The sequence below is a fragment of the Citrus clementina genome, unplaced genomic scaffold (genome assembly GCF_000493195.1).
Source record: "Citrus clementina cultivar Clemenules unplaced genomic scaffold, Citrus_clementina_v1.0 scaffold_6, whole genome shotgun sequence".
Classification (NCBI taxonomy): Eukaryota; Viridiplantae; Streptophyta; class Magnoliopsida; order Sapindales; family Rutaceae; genus Citrus; species Citrus x clementina.
In genome coordinates this window covers 18598988-18619936 of record NW_006262139.1, presented here as the reverse complement: position 1 = coordinate 18619936, position 20949 = coordinate 18598988, and the positions used below count along the sequence as shown (strand labels likewise).

The 20949-nt window shown below is 31.8% G+C and overlaps 2 protein-coding genes and 2 pseudogenes across 2 annotated transcripts; 1 reads left to right on the top strand and 3 right to left on the bottom strand.

Annotated features, from left to right (window-relative positions):
• The first annotated feature begins 1397 nt into the window (after positions 1 to 1397).
• On the top strand, positions 1398 to 4685 carry LOC18039660 (oxygen-dependent coproporphyrinogen-III oxidase, chloroplastic). Its single transcript, XM_006429740.2, has 8 exons — positions 1398 to 2155; positions 2492 to 2567; positions 3138 to 3232; positions 3550 to 3633; positions 3963 to 4050; positions 4142 to 4266; positions 4365 to 4463; positions 4560 to 4685. Exons 1-8 carry the CDS (start codon positions 1604 to 1606, stop codon positions 4626 to 4628), a joined length of 1188 nt encoding a protein of 395 aa, XP_006429803.1. The 5' UTR covers positions 1398 to 1603; the 3' UTR covers positions 4629 to 4685.
• A 2279-nt stretch (positions 4686 to 6964) lies between these two features.
• On the bottom strand, positions 6965 to 9220 carry LOC18038780 (ATPase WRNIP1). The gene has a single exon (XM_006429739.2). The coding sequence runs from the start codon at positions 8984 to 8986 to the stop codon at positions 7310 to 7312; it is 1677 nt and encodes a 558-aa protein (XP_006429802.1). The 5' UTR covers positions 8987 to 9220; the 3' UTR covers positions 6965 to 7309.
• Positions 9221 to 9885: 665 nt separating this feature from the next.
• Positions 9886 to 14614, bottom strand: LOC112097397 (annotated as a pseudogene).
• Positions 14615 to 18853: 4239 nt separating this feature from the next.
• LOC18038779 lies at positions 18854 to 20663 on the bottom strand (annotated as a pseudogene).
• Positions 20664 to 20949: the final 286 nt, after the last annotated feature.

Sequence of the window (20949 nt, the reverse complement as noted above, 5' to 3'; positions counted from 1 at the left end):
TTATGCCCGTTTTACTGTGATTTTCATCAGCAGTTGGGAAGTAATTAAATGATGAAGTTTTGTTGTAATTAATTAATATCTTTCCCCTATGAACATAAGTTTTATAAGTGTATATATATCAGTATATATATGTCCATCAGACCCATGATCAAATTACCTCATTATGTGCTTTTAGCCTAAAAAAGGAGAGCTTTGGATCCATCATTAGCAAACTTAGTGATAGGATCACAATGGGATATAAATTGATTAAAATAAATAATAAATCACCTTTTAACTTCTAAACTCACTACTTAAAAAATCAAATGTATACTTAAAAATTACTCTGTAATGTATAACTAACAGCTGTTAATCCCATAATTTGTTCCATGGTATTTGACCGTTAACCTTTGATGTTAATTAACACTTAAGAGTCGTTAAGTCACATAATTTGTTCAATGGTATTTGACCGCTAGCGATGGCTGTTTGCAGACTTTTTGGCAGGAAACAGAGGGCGCAGTCAACCGTCTCTTTCTTGATAATGCAATAACACCTAGATACTTAATATATGTAAGTTTTCCAATATTGTCATAATTTTTAAATTTCATATCAAATGGGTCCCCAATATCAATATGTAACAACCAAAACCTATTCTTTTTGTTTATGTTTGTTTTCAACACTAAACTCCCCTAACCATGTAAAGTAAAGAGTGAAAATATTCAGCCTAAAGACTGACATATTTCAGTCTTTAGATTTAAATGTTATTTTAAAATAACATTATGAAAATATAATTGTATCGTCTTTATTTTAATATTTGTAATAGATATTATTATTTATGAGCAAAAATACATTTTCTAGTAGATGTTAGAGTACGACTCGACATTAAAGGGTGTTTTACTCATTTTATATATTTACGATTCTAGCCACTTGGGCTTGTAGCCCAGTGGTAAACCATTGCCTTCAAAGTTAAGCATGACTATGAGGATAATGGTTCGAGTCCCCACGGACTCAACCTCCCTCAATTAAAGTTTAATTGAGTGGAGACTTCTTATAACGTCTTTCTCCCTTGCGAAATGCGAGTGGAGTGGAGACATCCCTCCTCCGTGAGGGGTATTTGGATGGGCATGTACTTCATAGAATAAAAATGTAATAATATAAGTCTCATATATATATCTGATTGTAAATATCAGTGTAATAACCTGCTGTCATAGCAGTTGTATATATCTCTATGTAATACAATAACCTAATGCTTAATCAGTTAAAATATATATATATATATATATTTACGATTCTATATTTGATAGTCGACGCATGAATCATGACAAACAGCCAGGGACTTATTTAAAACAAATTGACCAATTATATCCTTAGTTGAAACACATTTAAATTTTAGACACCCAATGTTATTTATCACACCTCTAATCTTAACTGTGGGCCGACCCTTATCGCTTCTCTTACATTCGACTCTCCGTTTTCATTTCTTCTCCTCCTCCTTCAGCGTACTCAGAACATACAATAACATAAGAACAAGATTCGATCATCCATCAAATTGAATTGTAATTATTCTGTTTTCGCCCAAAAAAAAGAAACTAAAATTTGCTAACATTTTAACCAAATTTCAATTTCAATGCCGCCCACCACCGCAGTCTCCGCTTCCTCTTCGTTCACTCTGTTCAGAGTTCCTTCTTCGTCGTCAACCAAGCTTAAACCCACCACCACTTACATTCAAATCCCAAATCGTTTCTTCCCAAAACACCCCACTTTCAAGATGACCACGACGACAATCCGCGCCGCCGTTTCGATCGAAAAAGAAACCCCAGAAACAGAGCGGCCGCCTACATTCCTCAGAGAATCAGACGACAAGGAATCCTCGTCCTCGTCAGCCTCCTCGGTGAGGGCCCGCTTTGAGAAAATGATAAGGGACGCTCAGGACAGCGTGTGCCAGGCCATTGAGAAAACTGACGGGGGCGGCAAGTTTAAAGAGGACGTGTGGTCGAGGCCCGGAGGTGGTGGCGGTATCAGTAGAGTTCTTCAAGACGGCGCCATTTGGGAAAAGGCTGGCGTTAATGTTTCTGTTGTTTATGGGGTCATGCCTCCTGAAGCTTATAGAGCTGCCAAAGCTGCTGCTTCTGATGAGAAGCCCGGTCCCATTCCCTTTTTCGCTGCCGGTATCAGCTCGGTAATAATTAGTAATTGATAAAATTGATTAAGTTCTCTCTTGTGCTTTCAAAATTTATTCAAAAAAAAAAATGGTTGCTTCGTTCATGATTATGATCTTAAACTGTATCTGTGTTCTAGTTGGTCCAACTGCTTCCATAGGAAAGTTTGGATTTTGATTACATGAGGATTCAGCTTCATATAATTTCTTCTTCAGTGCTGTGGCACTTCCATTTCATGTGACTCAAATATTTTTTTCACTAGTCTGTTTTTTCGACTATTATTGGGTACTTGCTTATTGGTTTAAGCTTTTTGGTTGGAGATGTCGGTTGACAATCTTTCTCTCTTGATTTTTCAGGTTTTACACCCGAAGAACCCTTTTGCACCGACCTTGCATTTTAATTATCGGTATTTTGAGACAGATGCACCAAAAGGTACAATTGTACTCTCTTTGAAATTTCCTTCCAGTACGGAAGCTTTTCTTATCAGTTTTTGTTTCTACACATGCATTTTCCCCGAATTCACTGCATAGATGGGTTTATACTCATGCATGTACATTTTTTCCCTGCTTTATCTTTACTGATAATAAAAAATGGAATTACCAACGTAAAAGTCAGAAAACTTAATGAAAACCATTAATCTGGCCCATACGCGTTTGCACTGTTATCTAGTGCGTGCAATGCATCATTCTGTTGAATTTTCCTCTTGGCCATTTGCATATGTTAAAGCTAGTTCCAGTGGTGGTGAATGCCATTTAATATTTATCTCATGATTTTACTCTTGATGGAGGCTTGAAAGGTTTTGTATTTGTCCATTGCATTATTAGATCTAGAGGAAGTATGCATTCTTCCCATCAGCATTGAGAATCTATAGTTTAGTAGCTCAAGTACTTTTTACTACTATATTTATTTATGAATGAACTAATCTTTCCCTTTTAAAGCATATTTCACTGGCATGCATTCAGTTTTCCATTTGTCATTTAAGTGCATGACAAAACTGTGCAGATACTCCTGGAGCACCTCGACAATGGTGGTTTGGCGGTGGAACAGATTTAACTCCTGCATATATCTTTGAAGAGGATGTTAAGCACTTCCATTCTGTATGTACTCTTACCAACAAATTGGATATCCTTTTCTATGGTTAAAACGCAGGAGACATTTTCTTCAACAATGTTGCTTTTTCAATTCCCCTGGTTGGAAAATTTTACAGCCATGTTGCTTGATTGAATTTACTCTATAGCTGAAATATAGCAGTATACTTCCTTAACCATAGAAGTGAATAGAATGTTTTCACAGAGAGTGCTTCAAGTTTTTATGCAACCTTAGAGATAGCTGATATATTTAATCTGTCTGTACGGAATTCTGATACTGATTAGTATGATTTAATGTGTTAACTGATATTGAACTTCTTCTGTAGACTCAAAAAAGTGCCTGCGACAAATTTGATCCTACCTTTTATCCTCGATTCAAGAAATGGTGTGATGACTATTTCTATATCAAGGTTTGGCCCTTTAACCTTTTGTTTGTTATGCTACCATGTGAAGATGAAAATGCAGTTATATCATGATTGAATTAGGCAGCCCAACTCTTTAAATTAATTTGTACAATTCTTGCATTTCGAACAAGACCTGCTTGTAGCTTGGACCATTTTATATTACTATGTTTGTATTTCCAATGGTGCCTACCAGGAAGGAGTCTTAATTATTCATAATAATTCCATTATCTTTGATGAGATTTGATTAGGTTAGAAAAAAAATTCCCTTCTTTTAAATAAATCACTGTTGATTTTGTTATCTTAGAGTTTATGTTAACTGTTTATGCTAAATGCAGCATCGTGGTGAAAGACGAGGGCTTGGAGGACTATTTTTTGATGATCTGAATGATTATGATCAGGAGATGCTTCTTTCTTTTGCTACTGGTAAGTTCTTAAAGAGTACGATATTTCTTTTATGCATATTTTGTAAAGATAAAATTGTCTCCCAGTTCAATGGATTCATGTTGGCTTGCAGAATGTGCAAATTCGGTGATTCCTGCTTACATACCCATTATAGAGAAGAGAAAGGATACACCATTTACCGATCAGCATAAGGCATGGCAACAGTTGCGCAGGGGACGTTACGTAGAATTCAACTTGGTATCAAACTCTCCTGAAGATTAAAGTAATTTACTGTCTTATATTACCCCATGTTAGGCCTTACATGTCTCTGTATTTTTTCCCTCTTTGAATTATAGGTTTATGATCGAGGTACAACATTTGGGCTGAAGACAGGAGGTCGAATTGAAAGTATTCTTGTTTCTCTTCCACTGACTGCACGGTGGGAATACGACCACGTAAGTTTTCTGGAACATTCTGGTGAATACGTAAGTGATGTTACTAAAAGTTTAAAGTCATGGAATTTTTTTTTTTTTTCCTTGTTTTCTATGCAGAACCCGAAAGAGGGAAGTGAAGAATGGAAATTATTAGATGCATGCATCAACCCAAAGGAATGGATTTAACATTTATCTAAATAATGCCTTTGTATCATCTGGAGAGTTATCTATGTTTTTTTCTTTCTTTCTTCTTCTTCTTCTTCCATTTTTTTTTCTTGGTAATATCACTCCCACCCCCCCCACCCCCTTTCGGCATTAGAAGTACTAAGCAGCTTTGAATAGCGTGGCAGAGAATCCAGCTGTATATCACTTGAATTATTCTCAACTAGGAAATGGAACCGCACTTCGTGCGGCTTTAAAAAAAAATTAGTATTATCTTTTTTTATTATTTTGCACTTGATGAAACTGATAAAAAATATAAATTATTTTTTTTTAAAGATGACGTAGCCTTATAAAATTAATGTTATTTATGAAAGTTAATTATTTTTTTGTTAACATTCAAAATATATATTAATGTGTATAGTTAAGTGTACATAACATTTTCATCAATAAAAATTATGTTCGCACTAATCAACTCTTTATTTTTCTTGGTATTAACAGACTCCCACATCTTATAAAGTCTAACCCTTATCATCCAACTATCTTTATCATTGTTTAACTCATGAAGAAAAGAGTACTCCATGAAGCACACAATACTAAAAATTTAAATAAGTCAAAAAATAAAAACACAAGAACATTTCTAAAGAGGATGTTGGTTAAATAATTAAAAAAAACCCAAACATAACAAATCTTAAATGCTTAATATTTATAGTTTATAGAGTTTGAAGAAGCCAAAAGACACTAAATAAAAGGTTGCATAATTAAATATGAGATTATGACATTAAAATTAGGTCCTAGTGGTATTGGTGAGGAAAGATAAAGGACCCTTCCTTCCTATATTAATTAGTTGAAGTATTTTAAACCACTAAAGTTTAGTTGTTGGCTTAATAAAATAAATGAATGTTTCAAAACTTATAATTAATTTATTATTAATGGTTACATATTGTTGAATTTAAATAGAAAGAGGAAGAGACATGTAATTTTTTGTAATCTATTAATTATTTTCTATTTTTAATATTTTGTAATGTAATTATTTTTTAATCTCAACCAATAGATTAGATAATAGAAAATATAAAAAGATGAGAAATAATAATGCCACAAATCTTAACTACTTAATATTTATAGAGTTTGAAGAAGCCAAAAGGCACTAAACAAAAGGTTGCATAATTAAATATGAGATTATAGCATTAAAATTAGACCCTAATGACATTGTTGAGGGAAGATGAAGGAGCATTCATTCCTATATTAATTAATTGATATATTTAAGCCACTAAAGTTTAATTATTGGCATAATAAAATAAATAAATATTTCAATATTTATAATTAATTATTATTAATGGTTACATATTATTGAATTTAAATAGAAAGAGGAAGAGACGTGTAATCTTTTATAATCTAATAATTATTTTTTATTTTTAATATTTTGTAATGTAATTATTTTTTTAATATCAACCAATTTATTAGATAATAGAGAATACAAGAAGATGAGAAATAGTGATGCCACATCACCTTCTCTAGTCCCAACTTTATATATATATATATATATATATATAGATTTTTAATATTTTGTAATGTAATTTTTTTTTAATCTCAACCAATATATTAGATAATAGATAAAAAAAGATGAGAAATAATGATGACACAAATCTTAAATATTTAATGTTTATGGAGTTTGAAGAAGCCAAAAGGCACTAAACAAAAGATTGAATAATTAAATATGGGATTATGACATTAAAATTAGGCTCTAATGGTATTGTTGAGAGAAGATGAAGGAACCTTCCTTCCTATATTAATTAATTGATGTATTTTAAGCCACTAAAATTTAATTGTTGGCATAATAAAATAAATGAATGTTTCAAGACTTATAATTAATTATTATTAATGGTTACATATTGTTGAATTTAAATAAAAAGAGGAAAAGACATGTAATCATTTATAATCTAATAATTATTTTCTATTTTAATATTTTATAATGTAATTATTTTTTAATTTCAACCAATTTATTAGATAATAGAGAATATGAAATGATGAGAAATGGTGATGCCACATCACCTCTTATAGTCCCAACTTTATATATATATATAGATTCTCATCCTAAGGCCAAAAATGGATGAAACTTTCAGTTAATTAAAACATTGCTGTGATGGCTAAAATTTGTTAGCACTAGTGAAAAAGTCTATCACAATGTATTTTCTCTGTAATCTTGAGCTTCAAAACAAGAAATGAGTTTTGAGGTCTTTACCATAAATGATATAAAGAGAGTTCATAGAGTTCAAGCAATGAGTTTGCCCAAGAAACCCAAAAACTTTGGCAATTACAATAGAGCATTCAGTATGGAACAACAAATGAAAGGAAATATGTTTGTCATTGAGTTATCATTGGTAGCAGGTCGAAACCCTTCAGTACTGTTCCAAATTAACAGTCGCCTAAGTGGCACAAAACTTGGAATTCATCATATACATGTCAAGACTCAAGAGATAATCTCTCAAGCTTTACACAAGCATAATTCATAACAACACAACGCATTGGATCTTTCTATTCTGTAGTTCCCCATTTGAACCCAAAAAAAACAAAATGCGCCGCGAATATGAACAAAACTGAAATTTGCACAGCATAACAAACGGGCATGCCCAAAAGAGAAACGAAAGAGCTCCTAACCAGCATAACTTAACACATAACAAAATCATTGAAGCTACTTATTTGGCTGCTCATTTGTCAGTGGTATTACTATTTGGCCAATCCAGGAACTTGTATCCCTCTAGTGAGGGGGGTAGAAAGCTTTGTTTTGCTGAAGGATCATCGGGAGTGTAGATATAGCCCTTCCCATATCCAATTTCCTTCATCAGTTTAGTCGGTGCATTTCTCAGATGAAGTGGCACTCCTTCATTCTGTCCAACTGATTCCCTAATAACCTTCTGTGCAGCTCCAAGGGCTCTGTAAATAGATATTGACTTTGGAGCCAAAGCCAAGTAAGCCACACATTGTGCAAGAATCACATTGCACTCAGGCATACCCAAGAAATGGCAAGCTTGATAACAAGAAACAGCCTGATTAAGAGCCAATGGATCAGCCAACCCAACATCTTCACTAGCAAATCTCACCAGTCGCCTTGCAATGTAAAGAGGCTGTTCCCCTCCTTCCAGCATTCTCGCCAACCAATAAATAGCCGCGTCAGCATCATTTCCCCTCATAGACTTGTGTAATGCACTGATCAAATTATAATGTTCTTCCCCTGCTCTATCGTAAGCAAGATGCTTACACTGAAAAGCCTCTTTGGCATCATCCAGAGTAACAAGTGCCACATATGGACTACATCCATCAGACTCGTCCTCTTGTTCCACCTCTTTAACTTCCTTAACAGGCACTCGTACTGCAGCTGTAATAGCAGATATCTCCAGCGCATTCAACGCAACACGAGCATCCCCATCACCATTTGAACACAAAAACTCAATAGCATCATGATTCACCTCAACCCTCGTTCCCCCAACACTCTTACTCAGCCCATTATTGACATCATCAACAGCCTTCTTCAATAAAATCTCGATGTGGTGGGGTTTCAATGGATTAAGAGTAAGAACTCTACACCTAGACAACAACGGCGTAATCAAATGAAACGACGGGTTCTCAGTGGTAGCTCCTATAAACACAATACTCCCATCTTCAATCACAGGCAAAAAAGAATCTTGCTGACTCTTATTAAACCTATGAACCTCATCAACAAACAACACAGTCCTCTTGCTACTCTTAACTCTCAATTTCCTTGCATCTTCAACGGCATCTCTAACATCCTTAACCCCACTAGTAACAGCAGACAAGCACACGAATTTATACGAAACGGCAACGGAATTAACAATGGCTTTGGCAAGGGTTGTCTTACCGGTACCGGGCGGGCCCCAGAAGATAATTGAAGGGAGACGGTTGCTGCACACGGCTGAGCGGAGGAGCGAGTTGGGTGAGAGGAGATGGTCTTGTCCGACAACGTCGTTTATGTTAACTGGACGCATACGCTCCGATAGAGGCGCGTGTGGCACGTTGGGAGCAGTAGTACTATCAACGTCGTGTCTTGTCTTTAAACGCTTAAAAAGCGGAGATGGTTCTATCTCTCTTTCTTTTTCTTTCTCTTGAACCGCGTTGGCGGCGGCGGAAGAGGGTTTGGTTTGGAAGTGGAAGAAGCGGTCGAGTTTTGGTTGAACCGGGTTTTGGTTTTGGTTAGGGTTCGGGACTGGGAGTTCGAAAGAGCACGCGGCGCCGGTGGTGGTGGTCGATGACCTGTGGGAAAGAATCCACTCGGTGGCTTTGAGAGTGGATTTGCCGCCGGTGGCGGCCAGAGCCTCCGCCGCCAATTCGTCTGGGAAGCCCATGCTCAGGAGTTGTTCCATTTCCATCTTCGTTCGTGCGATAGAGACTACACAGCTTACCTTTTCACTTCATTTCAATGGAGTTGTGTCGTTTGATTTACTTCTGCCATTTTTCCCGGTTTTATACGGCACGAGGCTTTAAAAACTCCTTAAACTTCAACATATTTACCAAAAAAAAAAAAAAAATCAATAAATAAAATTCTGTAATAAAACGAGATCGTACTTACTGATGAACATCAAATACCAAATAAGAATGAATGCTTCACTAGCTAACTAGCTTTTAGAATTAATGTCCTCCGTATCGCTGTTGTGAGAAAATGAATTATAAGGCAAACACTACCTTACAATCAATGTATGGTACATCCCTCACTCATGAACAGTGTATGAGTGGGACTCACTCACTGTTCATGTGAGGGATGTACCATACATTGATTGTAAGGTAGTGGGATCCGAATTATAATTATATATGATTTTTAAATAATAATTTTTATAAAAATAATATTATTATAAATTTTTTTATTATATAAGTGTGACATTAAATAATTTTATTTTTAAAATACAGTTGTCTAATCTTAATACTAAATAAAGTATGTGTAGAAGATTAACCGTGCATTATAACATTAATGTTATGCATAAAGATTAACGACAGATATGTTAATGTTCAAGTCTTTTTATGTATTAAGTAATAAACGGTTTAATTTTTAAAATCACAACTATCATCCTTAATGTGGTGGTAATTGTTAACTCCTAAGCATTAATTTCGCGCCATTTTTGTTTCCTTTTCTTTCTAAATTTTGTCCGAATATTGCTAAAATTTTGCCTTGGGACACTATAGTTAGGACTGAACGAACATATACACTCTCACTCAACCAGATTGATCTCATTGCTGCCTCTATCAGATTCAATAATCTCCAAGTTTTTTCTTTCTATTCTCGTATTCCTTTGCCCCGTAGAATTACATACAAACCAAGAATTATCAACACCGATGCAAGAATCCGGAAAAAAAGAAAGTCCCAAAGAAGAAAAGTAAATTAATTATAGAGATAAGGAAATTAAAATAAGAAGCTGTAATTCCAAATATTACAATTGCCTGCAAGAAATTAAAAATAAAATTAAAATAAAAATAAACACATACATACATGAACTACAGTTTTCCTATGTGAATGTCTGCATATTTTAAGAATTTAGATTTAACATTTGACATCATTGTTTTATTTTTAGCTAAAATTCAACTTGATATATATATATATAATCATTCTTAAGTACAGACGCCCGCATTTTTCTTAATGCGGATACATTTTTAAACCGTACAATTTTTAAGAGTTGGTTATTGAATGAACTATAAAAACATACAGTTTAAAAAGAGTTAAAAACGAATTCTCTTAAATTATGCGGTTTTAGAGTGTGTGTGTGTGTGTGCGCGCGCGTGCCCGTGCCCTCCACATTCTGACTCCATCATGTTCGTCCATCATGATCATCATGACCTTTATTACATACATATATCATACATACACACATCACATATATCTCCTCTACGACCTTCTCACGTGCCCTATTGTTTAAATTTTAGACATTAGACAAACAATCCACACATGAGAATAAAATATATAAGGGACCTTTTACAAGCATTTATAGCAATCGCGTCCGTAATTTATGAAGTACGGATATGTACAACTGAAAATTACTAAATACATAACCAACAAAGTATTGGCTCCACCGGCAATGGAGTCCCCTTAAGTGGCTTGACTGGGTTTGCTCCTCAGTTCGAGTCGCAGGGAAGTCGCCTTTGTTGGGAGAACTTGTGCCTCCCGGTTCGAGCGGGGACTTCTAGTCTGGGTTGTGGTACGGGCTTAAAGGTGCCTCCCACAGTTGGGGCCCTCCCCATGATATCTCGTGATTAAGATAAAAAAAAAAAAGAAAATTACTAAATACATCTTCATTCATAAAAACCTGCTATTTTTTTGAAAAACTTTGTGCCGACAGAAGGCTTACAGAATAAACAGGGGCAAGAAGGGTAAGGCTGCAGGAGAGCCTCCAGGAAGAAGGTTTATGATCAGGAATTGCTGTCATGATTGCTGCAAGTAAAGTTCCTGCATGCCAAGCAAGTTTAATGGTGTAAGAGTTAGTGGGGCTGGATACTTCTTTACTGTCCATGTCTGCACAAAAATTATAAACAAATATGATGTAACGCATGTTATAGACTTTCATGGTTTATATTAAGGGTTTTGTGTCAAGTTACAATTAATATAATTTACAAGTTATAATTTATATAAAATATGCAAAAATTTGCAAGATGACAGTGATTTCTACTGTCATATTACAAGCACTGATAGTCACATTGATGATAGAGTATACATTGAGAGCATCCAAAGATTTTCTACTCCCGACTTTATTATTATTAACTCCCTTTTTATATCAGTACCAGAGTTGACACTCTAGTCGCTCGTACAAATTATTTACACCACTTAGGTACCTTGGTAAATTATTAATATCTTATTTGATCATTCGTGTTAAAACATTAACATAAAAAATAAACTACTGAAGGATAAATATGAACTTTTAACATATACAACTTAATTATCGTGTATAATTAAAATATTAAAATATTAAAATCTCACATTTTATTTTCGACAATCTATTTTTTTTATTAATTTTACAATAATATTATACTTACTTAGTTGGAATACGTAGTTTATATCCCAACCAATGTGATAAATGATATGTTATTATCTAATTAGTTCGAGTGATACATAATTATTAAATCCTATTATTTTTTAATTCATATAGTGAATTTGTATTAATAACATATTAGTTAGGATACAAAGTTTGTATCTCAACTAATTAAGTAAGCATAACATCACTCTTTCAACACCATGGACTACGTGATTTATATAAAATTTTACAAAGACAAAAAAAAAGGAAAAAAAATTATTTTTAGAAGGACCAAAATGTCATTTTTCCTATTAATAATTAAATTGTTCTTTTCATCTTCGTTTATTTAAAAAAGAAAAAAGTTCGAATTTTATGAAATTAAACACCTGTAAAGTATAGTATGCTGCCATGGAAGACGACGGGGAACCTTTTATCCAATTCCCTTATAAAAGCACTTTTGAGATGCCGGCAGTCTGATTTACATGCGGATGACGTGATAAAATTACTACAATGCCCTTGTAAGCAGTCGAAAGAATTGCACCGTCTAGGGCAACAAGAGGAGTCCCTGCAATCTTTGCTTGGGCACTAAGTTTAGAAATGTTTAATTTCCCCATTAATTTCTAGAATTATAAAATTAGACAAAATACTATCAGAAAAGATGGAAAAAAAAAAGGGTTACACCAAAGCTCATATATCATTGATATATTACCAAAATAACATCCTTATTTCATATTAGTAATTAATGTTGGAAAAAACTTCTTTATGTTCATTTATTATTGTTATTATACCACAATGCCCCATTACACAGTCGAAAGAATTGCACCACCCAGGGCAACAAGAGTCCCAGCAGTCTTTTCTTGGGCACTACGTTTAGAAATGTTTAATGATCTCTGTTCTAAAATTACAAAATTAAACAAAATATTATCAGAAAAAAGGTTACAACAAAGCTCATATATAATATCATAATAACATTCTTATTCCATATTAGTAACATTGAAAATTCCTTTATGATCATTGATTATCGTAATTATAATACAGATGATTTTATCTGAATAAAACTGCCAAGATAAAGGTAAGTGATGGAATAATATTGAGCATGGCTGATGCAAAAATTGACGATGTGAATTCCAAGCCTGCGAAGAACAACATCCTTCTCAACACGGCAAGACAAGATTTTTAATGTGAATCAAAATTCACTAGTTCTGATGTGAGCGGGATTCAAACTCGAAACTGAACCATCAGACAATTAATTTATTTAATTTCCTTACAAAGGAAGAAAATGTTTCACTAGATGACTTTGGTGATTTTGTTATCTTTACTCCTACAAAACAAACTTACGAGTTTAGTGATTTTGCTATCTTTACTCCAACAAAACAAACTTACAAGTGATGAAAAGGAACAAAATTTTGTTAAAGAAATAATTAATTACTAAGATGATCGTGAGGAGGAAGAACCTTTCGAAGAGAATTGCAAGGACAGCCGTAACCAAATCATCAATAGCATGTGCATAAACCACAAGAACATAACGGCTCATGCCATCAAGTGAAATCTTGGAGACTATGAAGAATCCTGCGTCGCTCAAACATGCAAACGTACTAAGAGTACATGGCTTTAAAAATTTCAACGTTTTTATTCTCTCTCTCTCTCTCTCTCTCTCTTAATTGATAATATTGATGATTGATCCAATCTTGCGCGCATTAAGCTGATCAATTTTCATTTTTAACAATTTTATTTTTAACTGAATGGACTGGCTAACTGGTCATATCATCTAAATGAATAATTGTTTACTTTTATAAATTGGAGGGTTTACTTGTTTTTTGCTAGCTGAGGTTAGGATGCTTTTATTAGAGGGAATCCAAGGGCAAGACGGACGCAAGAGATATTTGTTTTTGCCTAACCAAATTGACCCGCTTGCATGGATCAAATGATGGCTTGCTTTAGTTAATAATGTGCTCATTTTTCATTTATTTTCTACTTTAAATCTTTCGATTGTCCTAAAGATCCACCTTATCCAATATATTATTGGACGTAATTGTGTCATTGCTTACGTAATGGCTCAACTTAATTTGTATAGTTAGCCTATGAATTTGATCCTAGAATTGGTCTCTACGTACAGAGGTCGCATTCCACCAACAGACAATCATAAAAGTCTATTATAAACTTCAATTTTCACATGGCTAATTAAAAGGGATTTGTATATAGACTTATTAAGCTCGTGGTCTTGCAAATTGATATCAGAAAACTAAATGATACGTGAAATATCTAAGGGGGACCATTTTGTTGAAATCACAAATGAAGCTGAACTTGGATCAAATCATAGTTGGAGCTCATTTGATAACCAAGCCAACTGCTCACATGGGTTTTGTACTAGAAGCCACATGTGCAGAGCAAGAAGGTTCCAGATGGCAAAACATTTATGCTAAGATTCCTCTGCAATTGTGTGATGAGCTTAGTTAATTATTAAAGAACAACAAAATTAATTGTAGAATATTCATTAGTTTTGAGTTCGTTATTTTTGGCACAAATGTAAATATGAGCGGAGAAAATCTGAGCAACTATATAAGTACTAGCTGTACAAGTGATTCAACAATGAAATAGTGAAATACAATTGCAAATTCTCTTCTCCATTTGATTTCTATATTCTTTCTTATTTGTTAATCTCCCTTTCAAAAAATTTTCCCGGAAAAAGGATTACAGAATAAATAAGAGCTAGAAGGTTAAAGTTCGAGGACAATTTCTAGGATGAAGCTTTATGATTGGTAGTTGCTGTCACGATTACTGCAAGTAAAGGGTATTGGTTAGTTAAGAGGGATGAGTAGAGAGGAACCTCTCAGAAAGAATTGTGAGAACAGCAGTAGCCAAAGTGCCAAAAACATAAGCATAAACCACAAGAACACAATGATTCATGCCCTTGTCGAGTGAAATCTTGGAGACTTTGTTGTATCCTGCATAGCAAAAACTGCAAAATATACTAAGAACATATGTCTTCAATAATTTCAACATTTTTTTTTCTCTGTGATCTTGCAACTGCTGATTTCTTCTTCTTACTATTTTGTTTTTCAATTCAATGGTGGACTAGCTAGTTCTTCACATCATGCAACGAATGATTACTTTTTATATATTGGGTGCACTCATTTGTGCTTGATTATTAGGATGCTTTAAGAGGTCCAAGAGTTTTTTTCTTTGTTTGATTGGACACTATAACGTACGTGTCACTCAATGATAATTGAAAAAATGCAGGGATATTTTTAAGCTTAATTTATATGTGGAAGGGGTAGAAATTTGACCAATTCATCTAATTTGAAAAAATAAACAAAATTTCTTCCACACAAAATGTTGATATGATTTTTAGGATAAAGGAAGATGCACAGGACAGAGACCAAAAGAAAGATAAATTAAAGTGATTATAATGTAGTGGTCCAAACATTTAAAGATGTTCCCTTTTTTTTTTACCAACAAAGTGTTGGCTCCACTGGCAATGGAGTCCCCTTAAGTGGCTTGATTGGGTTTGCTCCCCAGTTCGAGTCGCAGGGAAGTCGCCTTTGTTGGGAGAACCTGTGCCTCCCGGTTCGAGCGGGGACTTCTAGTCTGGGTTGTGGTACGGGCTTAAAGGTGCCTCCCACAGTTGGGGCCCTCCCCAGGATACCTCGTGGATAAGACCAAAAAAAAAAAAAAAAAAAGATGTTCCCTTTTTTTTTTTAGCTTTATGTTAACAAAATAAATCTCTTCTTCACTTTTGTCAATAGAATTTGAGTTCGGAATCTCTTGTTTTACTAAAAATAAATAAATAATGATAAATTTTCTTTTACCCTTCTGGACTTGAATATCTTCAAATCACTTTTTAATTTTGAAGCTTCTAATTTTTTTTTTTTAAAGATAAGTGAAAGATGTGGGTGGGTTGATGAAAATTTTTTTGTTTTCTTAACAAAATGGAGGGTAAATTGTAATTTTCAAAAATAAGAGGCAATTTGAAGATAGTCAAGTCATGAGCGGATAATTCGAAATTAACCCATAAATAAATCATTACTCACATGACCAACTAATTAAATAGGTTTTTTAAACTTGATAACTTATATCCAAATTATATCATGATTTGATATGGTAATGGCCAAAAATTTAAGTGGTGATAGGTGATTATTAAATAAAAAATAAGTTAAATAATATTCATACATTATCAATAAAAAACACATGGTAGAGAATTTTTAAAAGTTTGGGAGAGCTCATATTAGGAGAAAACTCTAATCTAGGCTGCCGTATACCAAAAATATTAAATTATTAACTAAGGACTTGACAATAAAGATATATAAGTCTTACCTGATTGGTTGGTATATAAAAGAGAATGTCATCGCCATAACTAAGAATTATACATTATATATTTTATTATTTAGTTATTAGATTAAGGAATAATTTTCAAATAAAAGATCTCTTACTTTATTAAAATAAAGAAAAAAGGACACTTATACCTCAAAGGTTTGAGGAAATTGTCACAAAAACCTCAGGTTTTTACTAAATGACACCCAAACTCTTTTTTGACCATAATATCTTTTGATTTAATAAATCCAAAAACATTGACCCAAAATTTTTTAATAAATAGAAATATAGCATTAAAATAAATGTAATAATATTTTTTTTTTAAAATAATTTTAATGTTTAAAAAATATTTTTATATTTTACAATCTATTAGACATATTTTATTATATTAAAATAATTTTTAAAAATAAATAAAAAAACATAACATTAAAAGAAATTAATTAAATTTAAAATTATTTTCAATATTATGCAAAAATAATAATATTAATATTATTAATAGGGAGATATTTTGTTAATTGTAAAATCTATTTAACCGAAAGATTTATCTAAAATCTTTATAACAAATACAAATATATTATCAAAATAAATATAATAATTTACAATTTTAATATTATTTTAAAATTTAAAAATAATTTAATATTATTAGTCTATTGAATAGATTATATTATTTATTATTTATTTGTATTAATTAAAAAATTTTAAAGTCAATATTCATATTACTATATTCAAGGATATTATGGTAAAAAAAAAAAAAAAAGGTCTTGGTGTCCCTTTCAGAGAACTTGGGGTCCTCGTGATCATTTCCTTAAACTTTAGGTGTGTTGATGTCCTTTTCCCTTAAAGTAAAAGATAATCTAAAAGATAAGCGAAACTCACACTATCATGCGTGTATTTTATCGGGTAATATATTATAATATGTAATTTTTTATCTTTTAACTTATCATTTGCCGTATTAAAATAAGAGATTTCTTATTAGATAATGACTCTTAGATTAAGGTGGTATTTTTTTTTTTTAGTCTAAAATCTGAATATGTCTGAATTTAGCTGAATCCTAAATGAATCAGAATACAAATGTTTGAGTGACATATTTATTTTTCTTTTTCTTAATATCGAGAATATAAGTGGCATCTTATTTATTTTTATAAATAAAAAAAATCTTAAACATGATATTTGACATTTATGTCTTTTGAAGTCAAACCAAATAAAGGGAATATGTTTTATAGTTTATAAAATAATTATACTTAATAGAGATATTTTTGAAATATAGTATTTACTTTTCATTAATTTAGAACTATTTTCATTCAGATAAAAGTTATAAAAAAATTACTTTTTCTATTTAAATATAAATATTTGAAAATGATACATAAGTTACAAAAACATATAAGTAAATTTTCAAAAAATTAATAAAATTAATAAAATGTTAAACTTCTAATATTTAACAAATAAGCACCAACGTCCCTTTCAATAAAAGAAACGGTTTTATTGTCAAGTAAAGATCTAGTGCGATTCAACATTATCGCGTTATGGAAATACGGCTCTAGTGATTCTACAACTTTATATCTGGTGTATCATAGGAATCCACAATTTTATCTTGTTTCATAGCTTTTATATCCATTAGATATGTGGCATTTTCACTTTCGTAATGATGTGACTTTCATGATGTGAACGGTAAAACAATAATTAAATCGTAATATATAACTTTAATTTATAATCAATAAAATTATTTTATATTATTTAATAGATTAATGTCATATTACTTAGAAGAAAAATAAAAATTTAAACATCGATAACATTATTTATTTCAAAATTTTTCTGATATATGTAATTAGTTCTTCACAACTCACTAAGAAAAACAAGAGAATTGAGATGAAAAAAGAAAATCGGGCATGTTACCCTTTTTTTTTTTTTTAATATATATATATGCATGTGATTGCTTCCAAACACAAACAGAAGAAGCAAAAGTTGGGGTCATTAATCTAACCACTCAAGAATCGAATTGTAACTGCGCAATTTTTTTATTAAAAAGAGTTAAAAGCAGGGACAGATGCACCACATGACCAACGGGGCTCAAGCCCCCACTGGCCAAAAAATAAAAAATAAAAAATAAAAAAATAAAAAAGAAAAAAAATTTAATTTTTTAATTAATTCCCATTAAATTTATTAAAATAGTCACTATAAAATATAAATCTCCATAAAATTTAATTTTTGACTTTTAAAAAATATAAAAATTTATATTTTAATTTAAAATAATGATAGCCCACCACCTAAAATATTTTATATTCTCAAAAATATGATTAATTCTTCCAGATTATATAATAATAGTAGAACGAATGTTTTCAGTAATAAAACTCATGAAAAATCATCTTTGGAATCGGATGAGATAAGTGATAGTTTGGTTGCTTATATAGGAAATAATAAATTTAATAATATTGATAATGAGTCTATTACGTAACATGTTTAAAATATAAAAATGTATAGAGACTAATTATAAATGTATTAGCAAATATTTTAGATATTCAAAATTTTAGTTTTTTATATTTTACTATTATCTAATTTAGCCCCCGATAAATTATTTTTCTAAATCCGCCACTGATTAAAAGTGCTATCAATTCCCAAGACTTCGCCAAATTATTTTTGAGGGATAGTCTTTAGTTGATTATTTGAAATATCACCACCCAACAGTTTTCACCGGTGCTGTAAAAATTAAGTAGAAGTTGTATAATTGTTAAGAACATTTCTTGTATCCATAAAATATAAATTTTTATATTTTAACCCTGATCACCAACAAGATTCAATAACCAGATATGATACTTAATTGATAAACCACAGTTATTTAGGAAAAACAAGAGAAATGAGATAAAACAATGGAAGATCATGCTTTCTCTCTCTTATACACTATTTTAATTTAAAAAATATATAGAGAGCGAGAGAGATGTATCTCGATCCACAACTTTAGAGAGGAATGTTAATAAAGTTGTGTTTGGAGTTGTACAATATTTTGGGCAGAATTACAAAATTTCTCACTTCTCCATAGTGGTCTCACTGCCTCCGGCTCTATCAGATTCCATAATCTCCAAACTTTTTCTTCTATTCTCGTACGCCTTTGCCCACAAAATTGCATACAAGCCAAGAACAATCAATATCGATCCCAGAATCCTGAAAAAGGTCCAAAAAGAAAGAAAGAAAAAAATAAGGGAGAGAAATTGAAGTGACAGAAAAAATAAGGGCAAATATAGCCATTTAGTCTCCATAATTTTTGTCAATTGCTTAGTTTATTTTTATATTTTCAAAAATTACCAAAAAGATTTTTATTGCGCAATTGTTTAACTTAAAGTTGTTCCTAATTATAATTTATTTTTCATCTGTTACATGTTGGATTTATTTAAATTTCAAGTTATATCATATAAAAATATTATTTTGGACTTAAAAAGTGAGAAGCAACATGTATAAAAGTAACGAGAAGAGTATTTTTGGAACTTTGCTTTTTTGAAAAAAAAAAAAAAATGGAAGGCTACTCAAACTATTAGTACTTTTAAGGACTAAAAGAAGCATTTATTTGAGAAAACAACTAATGACTAGCTATATATATAAATATATATATATATATTTTCGTTAATTTGATTTTGTGATTGGAATTATAAATGAATCAAATACGTACTCTCCCAAGTGCAGTTCTTCTCCCAAAATAAGCAGCCCCATGATGGCTACAATAACCGTTGACGATGGCCTAAACGCCGTCATGAAAACTGGACCCTTTTCTCTTATGACCAATGTTTGAGCATACACTGTGATTCCAAAGACTACAATTCCCTACCCAAAAAAAGAAAAAAAAAAAAAAGACATTTTAAAATTAAATAATCTAGAATCCTTTGTTATAACAATAATGCTACACATTCTAAATTTTTTATCCCAAAAAGTTATCCCAAATAATGTGGCATTTATCAATTGGTTGGTGAGATAATACAAGTAATTCACTTAGATATTGTAAATAATTATCAACCACTCAATTAATGACAATTCATTTGGGATAACTTTTTGGGATAAGAAATTTGGAATGTGTAGCATTACTGTATATAAATGTATGCACACTTTAAAATTTGAATTTAGCACGTGTGTAAAACCTTTTATAAGATCAAATTCACTTTTTAAATCATGACGATGTCCTTATTGAGTAACTATTACACATTTGTATTTGTAAAAGCTTTACCATTCGAAAGATAAAAAGTGTAAAAAGAAGGCTTACAGAATAAATAGGAGCCAGAAGGGTAATATTCCATGACAATCTCCATGAAGCAGGTTTATGATCAAGAATTGCCGTCATGATTGCTGCAAGTAAAGTTCCTGCCAAGCACGATAATGATGTAAGAGTTATTGGTGCTGGATACTTCTTTATTGTCCATGTCTGCAAAAAAAAAAAAAAAAAGGTAATAAACGAATATGAGTTAATATATATTCTTATAAATTAAATTAGAAAAGATTAATTTTATAAAATTAATCACCTGTACGATAAAGAAAGCTGCAAGTGAAAGGTATGAAAATGAAGAGCATGAGAGAGCCTTTTATCCAATTCCCGTCCAAGAACACTTTTGAAATGCCGTCAGTCTGATTTCCATGGCGACGATGTGCTGAAATTACTACAATGCCCTTGTACAAAGTTGAAAGAATTGCTCCACCTAAGGCAACGAGAGTCCCTGCAATCTTTGCTTGGGCACTAAGCTTGGATATGTCTAATCTTTCCATTCTGAAATGACAAAAGTAAAATACTCCCGACTTCATAATGATACTAATAATAATGATAAAGGTAAAAGTTCGTTTAATTCTTATATTTTGAGATTAATAAATCGTTTAATCTTTATATTTTTAAAAGTATCTCAAAATTTATGTGCCGTTAAACTATTAATACTCTTACCGTTACTTTTTGTTCTTTTAGCTTGCTTTTACAATATCATTGTCTTACAATAATTTTTATGGACATTAATATAAAGAAAAAATTAAATTAACAATATAACCCAAAAATAAAGTAAAAT